The sequence below is a fragment of the Ipomoea nil genome, unplaced genomic scaffold (assembly GCF_001879475.1).
Source record: "Ipomoea nil cultivar Tokyo-kokei standard unplaced genomic scaffold, Asagao_1.1 scaffold2845, whole genome shotgun sequence".
In the NCBI taxonomy this organism is placed as follows: domain Eukaryota; kingdom Viridiplantae; phylum Streptophyta; class Magnoliopsida; order Solanales; family Convolvulaceae; genus Ipomoea; species Ipomoea nil.
Window position 1 is genome coordinate 7512177 of NW_017619273.1, and position 10841 is coordinate 7523017.

At 38.9% G+C, this 10841-nt stretch overlaps 1 protein-coding gene across 2 annotated transcripts; it reads right to left on the minus strand.

Annotated features, from left to right (window-relative positions):
• Window positions 1–3431: 3431 nt before the first annotated feature.
• On the minus strand, window positions 3432–9823 carry LOC109159674 (transcription factor TGA2.2-like). Of its 2 annotated transcripts, none has more exons than XM_019307752.1 (13): window positions 9721–9823; window positions 9402–9586; window positions 9080–9165; window positions 8686–8756; window positions 8425–8604; window positions 7590–7634; window positions 7427–7486; window positions 7225–7302; window positions 7037–7085; window positions 5585–5856; window positions 5268–5495; window positions 3867–4009; window positions 3432–3753 (listed from the first exon to the last, which is right to left on the minus strand). In XM_019307752.1, the coding sequence occupies exons 2-13, from the start codon at window positions 9539–9541 to the stop codon at window positions 3663–3665; spliced, it is 1443 nt and encodes a 480-aa protein (XP_019163297.1). In that variant the 5' UTR covers window positions 9542–9586; window positions 9721–9823; the 3' UTR covers window positions 3432–3662. The 2 variants fall into 2 exon arrangements, with proteins under 2 accessions (XP_019163297.1, XP_019163296.1); XM_019307751.1 differs by having other exon boundaries at window positions 9080–9168.
• Between the last annotated feature and the right edge of the window lie 1018 nt (window positions 9824–10841).

Below are 10841 nucleotides of genomic sequence, written 5' to 3' on the forward strand. Positions count from 1 at the left end.
TCATAACTTGCTCATTTCTAATCCAAGCAAATTCAACGAAATCAAAGTCAAAATGTGCGTCGAGACAGCCCCAAGGCATCGAGCCACAAAGGCCCGTGACACCTGGCCCGAAACGACACGTAGCTGAGCTACAAGGGCCCGGCCACTGTACAGACAACTCTCAGGGACTAGGGGGCGGGGCTCCTCATGGCCCGCCCTCTAAAGCCGCCACAAAACCGGGCCTAGGCAATGGCCCTCTCCTAGGGCCGTGCCCTAGGCCCGGTTGGCCACGACTCTAGCCAACGGCTCCCTTGATTGGCCGTTACATTTATCTGGTGCACACTGTAATAGATCACTTCCTAGCTCAAACACAACAAAAATCCATCATTTCTACTCATTTCTATTCAAGAATCTAGGCTTCACAGAGCCAAAAATGAAGAGGGTGTCCATGGGGTTATACCTTTGTAGATTCTTCCTTTTTGTTGGGATTTCTCCTTCTTCCCAACTAGCTACACCCTCCTTCACCTCCTAGACATGTCAAACAAACCAAACAACAAGCCTTAAGAGCTAAGTTCTCAGAGATGGAAGCTAGAAATCAAAGAAGCTAGGAGAAGAGTGGATGAATGGAAACTTACTGTGTTTTCTTTGCAAAGTTTGGCTTGGGGAAGACAAGGAAGATAATCAAGAGGCAAATGTCTGATAACATTCCATTTTATAGGGCTTTAAACCCTAGGAGAATCAATAATGATTGGTGGAGGGCAAAAGTGTAATTTCTTTGGCTAAAAGATGAATCGAGAAGTGTTTTGGATGTCTAGTGATCCACCATGCTTCATGGACCAAGGGCTAGAATTGCTATTTAAAATACTTTGGGGTTGAAAAGGAATTTTCTCAAAAAGTTTTCTAGATGAACACTTGTTTAAGGCTTCTCAGAATTCTCCTGGTCTCACTCAGATTGGTTTCTCACTTTAAAACTTGGTACACGGAGTACCCGAACATTTAGGATTTTTGGGATAAAAATAGATTTTGGTGTTGAACTGATTTAAAATATACTCGAAATAATTTATTCAAACACCAATTTATCGCAAAAATTTTTAATGGAGTGAAAATTACTATTTTGAAATTTCTTAAAATTAAATTTTGGGTTATCTTGTTGAGGCTAAACTTGACATAAAGTCAAGCCATCATTGTCTCCAAGCAACCACCCATACCAACTCCCTTTCTCAACTCTCTTTCCTCTTTTATTTATTCATTTTCTCTTTTTTTCCCTTTTTTCTTTTCTCTCTTTTTTCAATTCTTTCCATTTTCTCTTTTCATTTTGTTTCTTTTTCAGTTTTCCCTTTTTTCAATAACATAGACATTTTCCTTTCTTTTCATTTTTCAACTTCATCAAAAAAAATCAAATCACGGTGGATCAAAATCTTCAAAGAACACCGAGGGGACACCATCATAAGCAAGCAACACACGCGCCCTAGGCGGTAGGTCAAACAAACTACGGAAAGTGAATTCTCCATCATTATGCCCAACCCAATTGGCCAATGCAGCCACAGGGAGATTACAATGCGGCATACACTAAAGAATAGAAACAAATGCACAAGAGTAAAGAAAACGAAGGCGGGACACATCAGAGTCCAAAATCCTAAGAATATGGACAGAGGGGTCAACATATCCCTTAAGCTCAGGCAATACTGACTCTAAGACCAAAGATCTAAAACCCTCGGCTAAACACCATTCAAGACAACGAAACAGAACCCGGAAAATATCTCGAAACCCATCAATAACCGGAATGGCCAAGCCATAGCAGAAACCACCACCACCCCCACCCCCGCGGGCTCAGAGTATGATAAATTGACCTTTATAGAACCATCAGGGGGAGGGTCCTACCTAATAGCGTGAACACCATACGCTAAGGCACATTTGAACCCATGTAGGACAGAATGACAGATCAATTAGGTGGCAGAGTGTGCTCCATCGGCCACCACCTAAAGAGACACTCTACCATCCCCTTGGCCTCACCATGTCACCATACACCACTCGAGGCACATTCGGCACTCCCATGACATGTAAACACGCATTTCTATGCTTCCACAACTCCCAGATGAAGAGATAAGGTAACCTGCAGACAACAAAGGCAACAAAACGATTACTTGTAACCACTCGCCTCCACCTAGCCAGCAAAGTCCGCAGAGCATGATGACTGAACTGAAGGCCAAGTGACCCCATAAAAATCCCCCACACAGCCCTGGTTGTGTCCCCTGCATAAAAGATGTGCACAATGGTCTCCCGGCAGCACCAACATCTGGAAACCATAAGGTGCACAAATCAAGTCATAGCGTCATCAGTGGGCAGACGGCCACGTAATACTCGCCAGACCAAAACGAGCACCTTAAAGGGCAGATGCTTGTGCCAACAAGTACTCAAAAGAGGATCAGAATTCACAGGATTAGGTCTTAATAGAGATTTTGTATAAGAGAAAGAAAATAAACCATCCTTAGCTACCCGCCAAATAGAAATGTCAGCCAATTGTTGGCCCAGGCGGGACGTATCTGCCTCCAAACCAGCTGGCAGAAGGTCATCATAGGCAGACAAATCTAGTTCCCCATCCTTAATGAAATCAGATAACAAATCACCAGAGTACTCTACCCCTGGGAAGGGGTAAAGGCGCCCTAGCGGTCCAAGTCTAGACCAATTGTCCCACCAGAGCCTAACATCACCATGAGTCAGGCGCCAACCCAAGACTGCCTCCATCTCATTCCTGACGCTAGACATGCGCTTCCAAGTGTGTGAATTTGAACTTCGCATCAATTTCGCCACCGGGTGAACACGGCTGCAGTACTTAGCTCTCATGAAATTTCCCCACAGAGAATACACCGTGAGAAAATTCCACCATAGCTTCGCACTAGATGCACGTACCATTAGGTCAAGATCAAGGAAACCCACACCACCCTCTTTTTGTAAGAAGGGAAAGCGTTTTCCAAGACGCCCAATTGAAGCGAGCACCCCCCGACTACCTCCAAAAGAAGCTCGCGAAGCACCGCTCAAGATCCCGGATAACCTTCTTAGGAGGAGCACAAGCTGCAAAAAGATGTACTGAATATTTGATTTTTTTTTATTTAAATATTGAGAATTGTACTTGTGTTTAAATAAGGGCTAACTGGGGAATGGGAATTGGGATCGGAGTATACTCCCGGTCTCCTTTGTCATCCCTATTGGCTTTTAGTGTCTTTTAACTACTAATTAGAAAATGTAATCCTCATAAAAAAAAAATAAAAAATAAAAAAGTAAAAAACTTAAAAAAAAAAAATATTAAAAAAAAAGTGAGAGAGAGAGAGAGAGAGAGAGAGAGAGAAGTAATCAACAGTAATAAATGAGAAGAAGTTGAAGATTGATATTCAAGATTAATATGTAGCATATTTTGCACTGTTTTCATCTTAAATCCTAGTGACAGCTCCCTCATCAAACCGCATAAAAATTGATTTACATGTACACCGTACATTACTGCATAGGGAGTAATGGAGAAATACAACGTAACCAAAAAAATCTAAGCAAAAAAGAAAGCTGCCATACTATATACCATCTAAAGTCTCAAAGAATCCCAACACAGTAAGGAAGCCGTAGGGATCATCATCGGATCATTTCATTTTAAGGTTTTAATAAGACATCTACGGAGTCATACAATGAAGTTGTCAGAAATTGGAGAAATGGCTCTGAGAGAATTGCACCATTTGCAGGTGTGTCGTTGTCTGACACGAGCTGTCATCGCCCGCGATCATGGTCCTGATCGAACAAAAACATAATGTTTTTTAAATTTTCGTCCACTTTTTGAATATAATTGTCCAAAAATAGTAGATCAGATAAAATTTAACCAATTTTAAGTCGTGTGATCTTACTCTCGGGGACGAGAAGCCCATAGAGAACTTAGTGCACGTAGCCGGTTGTAGTATTCTCCGATCATCAAGAAACACCGGGCTGCTTGCCGGACGGTCAAGATTCTATGCAACTGATGAAGTGTTTGTTGCCTTAAGTTATCAGCCTACATGCACCAATTAACATTATATTATTTCATATGAATAATGATGTTAGGAACTTAATTTCTTTGACCCAATCAAGCATTAAAAAAATTAAAAAAAAAAAAACATTAAAAAAATTGGCTAGAAATACAAATGGACCCCTGGTGCCTAGAAGCACAGACAAAAACTTCCAACAAATTCTCAAAATTAATTAAAAGCAATACCTACAAACTGATATGTCCCATGTGAGATGTTGGATTGTTCCATTCATTGAATAATGTTTGTGTTGTGCCCACTCTTTAACTTATTTTATTCACAATGATTCAAATTATTTTGCCAAAACATTTGTTAAGAGTGGTGTGTAAGCAATGAAATTGTTCAAACCGTGAGATGTGATGTTTTTAAAATACTTAGTCATTTGTCATATATCACATATTAGATCAGTTTTATATAAAGTTAAACAAATAGCTCGAATTATATATAGATTTTTTTTTGTTGCACACTGCATTGGTATCTACTTTTGTGCGACCAGATTAATGCAATCAAATTTCAGATGAGTTTAATTATGTTAAGGCTTTATATAAAAAGGGAAATAATTAAGCAAGTTTATTCATGGTAGAGGTCATTTTCATCATAGAATAAAGGAAATTAGTAATGGGGGAAGTATTCTTTCAATTCACTTGTTGTCCTCCCCTATCTCCAAGCTAGCTAGTAGGTTAAAAGCTAGCTAGCAGTCTCAAGATGACAAAAATGGAGTCCCTACCATTATATATTTATATATATAAATATATAGATTGCTTTATACTAAAAGCAAAGAGCATTTCCACAAGAGATTACTCAAATTAATATGCAAAAGCCAAAATGACCAATCTTTTCATAATCTGCACTAAAGGCTACCGATAATATAATGAATGAATGAGGATTTTTGGCATCATTCAAGAGATGATGTTAAAGGTTTCAAGTACAACTCTTGTAATAATTGTTTATTAGTTTTGGTTCTGTTTTAAGTTAGAAGCTTATTTTGAAAACATTATCAAACAGAGCTCCCAAAATAAGCTTATAACTTATTAATAGCTTAAAATAAGCTATAAACTCCTAAATAAGTTCTGCCAAACAGAATCTTTGTATAATTTGAACCAATCAGTTATGATCAATTTAGATTTGTCCCTTTAAAGCTAAGGTCATAAGGCAAATTTACCCAGCTCACATACTCGATAGTGGCGGACCCGAAAAAAGATTTTGGCATAAAGATGGTATCGAAGTTTAGTAGAATCTAGTTACCTGACGAACGAAGCCTTCAAGATTGGCGAGCTTGCCGATGGCCATAGCCATATGATGCACGCCGCCATCGGCGGCGGCAGAGCCGACGGCGATGGTTTCCACGAGAGACTGTTGCAGCTGATCGAGGCCCTGGGTAAGAGCCTCCTCCGCCTGCTGCGACGAGTGCTGAAGCCCATAGATCCCCACCACTTGCTGCTCCGTTAAAGGGTCCAGTTTTCCGGTCAACATCTAATAGATCCCATTCAAGAAAACGTTACGTTGTCAGATAATAATCCCATTCAAGAAAACGAAAAGATTCCATTAATGCTTAATAATACCTTGATGAGCTCCGACGGCCTGAACCCGCCCATCCAAAGGAAGCAACGCTCCGCCGGAGTTGTCCACATTCCGGTGATGAGATGAAAAACGTCCGACTTCGCCGCCTCTCCTTTCAGCCGGAAAATCTCGTCGTAATGGCCGATGTATCCGTCGACGACCACCCTGAGCTCACCGTCCGATAAATGCGCCTGCAATGCCGTTCGCAGCTCCGATATGTGCCGGTGATCATCATCTAGCCACCTCGCATACTCCATGTCAAAAATTGCACCACCTGTTCCAAATAATTTCAATAAATAAATAATAGAAATTTTGGCCTTGTACGGCCATGCATTATTACATTAAATGATATATAGTGCATGAAAATGTAGGACTCCAATATATACAATATAAAATATTGCCACTGCCACATATAAGCCGTCATTGTTCAGGTGAGTCCACCCATTTTCATGATTCTGTGTGGACAGATGTAGGGCATTGAATGCTTGAAATCAATGACTTAAATTTCACCAACTGTGCAACTGTTTCATGATGCACTTGGCGAAATCTAATTTATTGATCTCAAGCATTCAATGGTTCAGATTTGTCCACACGGACTCATAGGATAGGGGTGGACTCATTTGATCATGAGTTGCTATATATATATATATATATATATATATATATATATATATATATATATATATATATATATATATATATATATGAATTAAAAAATTTGCAAACACCTAAATGTACTTATCAAACATACAGGACCTAAAGAAGTTGACCAATCAAATTATGTGCATTAAGATAAGAACTGGTGGCAAGAATCTTGATATCAGAACCGTTGGTCATAGGGTATTAGGAGAGGACTCGATCAATACCGTTAGTTATAGGTTTGAACATCTAGTGTGTTGGTGTTTTCTATAGAGGTTGTTGGTTATCCGGTCGAAAATTACTTACTTTTTTTTCACCCGGGAGATATATTTCAAACCACTCATCTGTCATGTACCTAAAGTATGTACTAAGTTGTGTAGAAAACTATACAGTTTGCCTGTTGTCAGAACAATGACAATGAGTGAAAAAGGATGAAGATTGACCGGTTTTACTTAAGTTACTTCACTCCACTCATAAATTGACAGGGAATCTAGTGTCACTGGGAGACTTGACCGATCAAAAGAAAGTGATCAAAGACCTCTTGTGCACTGAGTATACATGTAAGGATGAGAATCTGAGACTGAACTTGCAATTTGCCTCTTCCAGCATCTCTTGGATAAAGGCTATGGCGGCTTAGGATTAATCTAGCAGTTCTTGGATAGAAACTCTAGCGGCTTAGGATTAATCTAACGTAAGTTGAGATACATAATGTATCATAAACAAAAATATATATATATATACCATTTTTTTGGTGCATAGATTTTTTTACTTAATGCAGACTTACCAACATTTTTTTTTACTTAATGCAGACTTACCAGAGCTAGTACCTGCACCAACTGCACCACCTCCTCCCAAGAAAACCCCCTGTTCAACACAATAATAATAATAATAATAATAATAATAATAATAATAATAATAATAATAATAATAATAACCACAACAAAAAATTAAAACCTTAGCATTTATTATTATTAGACAAAATATGTTTGAAGAAGTGTTCAACCTGAGATCTAGCACTATGAAGTTCTTGTTCTAGCTGAGAAAGCCTGATCCTACTGGTTTCCAGTTGTTGTACATAAGCCTGGAAAAAAAAGAAAAAATAAAAATAAATAATCTAAAAGGTAGACAAAAAATGATCATAAAAAACCTCGAAAATATGCAAGAATTAAATATCTCCAAAAAATAAAAAATAAAAAATAAAAAACCTTTTTTCTCAGTCTGCTCTTTCTTGCTGCTTCTCTATTTTGAGCTAAACGTCTCAATGTCTGCAACCCAAAATTTGAAATTCAGTGAAAAATTCAATCTTTAGAAGAATGGAACCCAAAAAAAGGAAAAAAATGATAAATATGGGTTAAAGTCTGTCAGCACCTTAGCATCAAGAACTCTATCTGAGGTTGAACCAGCACCTCTTCTCTGCAAAGAGCCAAAGGCATCCTCAAAAAAGTTAATTTAATTTATCCAAAAAATAAATAAATAAAATGCATAGAATGTGTAGAGTCAACAGTAACATTTAATACCGGTACGACCCAGAGTGGCATGAGATAAAGAAATTCTTTTTTTTCTTTTTGGGTTTTGGACCCAAAAAGCAGAAGGTAACGTGTCAGCAATGTCAGAATCTTTTGTATGGCATCAATTTTTCTTTCTTTAATAACAAAGACTTAAAAGTTTTTTTTTTTTTTTTTCAAACAGACTTAAAGTTTGTAATTAATGTGAATACTAGTATACTACTAGTCTACTACTGTGTTCTTGAAAATAATAACAATGATTAGATGGGCTAATTAATCATTGTTTAGAATATTGGCTTCTCCAATTCCAAGAAAGATTAAAAGGCCAAAAGGACAAGGACTAAACTACAGTTTTAGGGATTGGGGAGAAGACACTGGACAGATTCATAAAAAAAAAATGGGCACTTTTTTTTTAAACAAAGGAAACTTTAAACCTCAGTTTTTATGTTGCTCCATAACTTAAGGTAAAGTAAAGAACAGTAGAAGTGGTGTGTTTTGTTTCTTCTTCTCTCATAGTCCCATGTCAGAATGTGAATCAGAGAATCACTCAAAAAACTCTGTCTCTTGATTCACTTTCAGGTTGGTGCTGGGCATCTGTGATGATGACCACACACAGATATTGCCAAAAACACCCAGCAGGTTGGTTTAACATAAGATAGAATTTTAAGGAATGGGTTGAAGAGACTAAGAACAGTAACCTTGTCATGGGTGGTGGGTTGTTTTGAGGCTGCAGATGTTGTTGTTGCCATTATCTGTGGTTGGTGGTTTTGGGTTGAGGGCAATGAAAGGTGAGATGATGGTCTTGTGCTGATGGGGGAATCTGGGCCCTCAGCTCTCCCTGAATCACCACTCTCTTCTCCTCCTGATCTTGAACTTCCCTGAACAAAAAAAAAAAGGAGTTTTTATATACAAGTCAAAGAGTTTTTAGGTAGGTAGGTAGGGGGGTGAAATGGAAGTACCCTTGGGGTGTGAAGGGGTGATCTAGTAGGCCAAGAAGGGAACATCTCCAGAGTAGCTGCTGCATATAAAGCTGCAAATTAAATCTCTCAGGATCAGCAAACAAAAAAAGGAAAATCCTTTCAACCCATTATTACTTTTTTGATCTGCAGTTATGGAGTAAGTAAATCATGCAAGCAGGTCAGGTTTCCTTGTTTGAATCCCCACGCCACTCCTCTTCTCTACCCAAGAATGATTACTGTGTTGGAAATGGTAAGCCACTGTAGAAATGTTCAAAGTTCAACCCCCCACCCCCCCTCCCACCCCACCCACCTTTCCTCCCTCTCTGAGATAAGGAGTTGTTGTACTTTTTTCAAACGTCAGAAAACAAGAGAAGAGAGAGCCAAGAGACCATACATGCTTTAGCTTCATCATTGTTAACTCCTTGCAGCACAATAGCTTCCTCCAGCTCCCCAAAATCAAAAGCTGCAGGCCCTTCTTTACTGCTAAAAAAAACAAAAAACAAAAAACCATATCAGAAACTCAAAACAAAGAATCTTGCCTTCCAAATTCAAGAAAAGATCCACTCTTGTAACCCCAAGGTCACGTGTTCGAATTCGTGCCTCTCTGGTTTACTTTCTTGTGGTCATTTCTCGACTAGGGTCTTACTCACACTCGAAATGATTGTGGGGTTTCCCTCGTCATCGAACAAAAAATTCAAGAAAGATGGAAACTTTACTTGGATGTGGAATGGTACATGAAGCTTGGGGTGGTGGTGGGATTGTTGAGGCCTCTAAGAAGCTCATAAGGCATGTTGTGGTGGTGCTGTGAAGAAGTTCCTGAAACACCAGTCTCCCCAACTCTCTGACTAGCAGCCATGCAAAACACAGTACACTTTCTGGTTTCAGGCCATTCTTCAAGAAACTGGACATATATACACACAGATCAAGAAAGCAGATAACATACACCACTGTGTCAAAAACAATGATGATAAAGTAAATAGAGCAAAAAAAAAAAAAAAGTTGGAAAGATGGAATCTTCCACATGTATATGTTCACCTCAGTTTTCAATGAAAGAGATTTGAGAGACAGTGAGACCTCAAGGGGGCAAAAGATCAAAAACCTTGTTGACAAAAGGGTGTGTGAAAGAGAAATCAAGAACCAAAGAGGGGTTCAGTCTCTTTCTCAAAACATGTTTCTTCTCCCTATCTTCTTCCTAACTCTGAGTTTGAGCTCTCTCTCTCTCTATCTCAGAGGGTCATTGTCTGCTCTCCACAACAAAACTACACCCTTCTTTTCACCATCTCTCTCTCTCTTTCTCCCCCTCCCCTCTCAGAGTGTTGATTGTTCTGTTTTGGGCTTTGCGAGTAATTATTATTATCAGATTTTGAAACTCAATCCCAGGGTCAGAAAATCTGTCCTTTGCTAACCTGTCTCTGACCCTTTGGTGGGGTTTCAAAATTTGCAGAAATGAAAACATACAAAAAAAATTTGGATAGAATAAATTAAATAAAATTGTGGGGTCTTGGACAGGAACCCACTAGAAATCAGTGACTCCTACTCCACTCTCTCTCTCTGTCTCTCTCTCTCCCTCTTTCTTTCTCTCTCTCTGTAACTGCCAGTGCTTTCCGATTGGATCTTCTCTGCAGCTCTACAGAGTTGCAAGTACTAACACAAGGAAGCAATGTCATAATTTACATATAATGGGAAAATTTTCACAGAGTTTTATTGCATCATGCAGTGCATTATTTTAGAATGTTGCATCTCTCATTGTTAATTGTATTCTTTTCTTGATTTGAGTATTAAATATCAGAAAGCTAGATTTTGATCATAGTTGGATTTCACTTCATAATTTTCTAGTAATGTTAGAGCATCTTCGTTAGTTTGGTTTTTGCATAACATTTTAGAAGGACATGTAGGAGAGAGACGAGGAAAAAAAAAAAAAAAAACGCAACTAAGCGGGCGTGTGCCGCTCGGCGCGGTCTGTGCATGTCACGCATAGCAACCCAACCTATTTTTTTCCTTTTCTCTCTTTTGGTGGATCCCACAAAAAATCATCTTTGTAGGAGATACCCAACCCTTCTCTCTCCGGTCATTATATCGTGCACCGCGGTGCATAATCGATTATGCACCGCGCGTCGAAACGGCGCCATTTCTGCAGTTATAACGGAGTGACACTA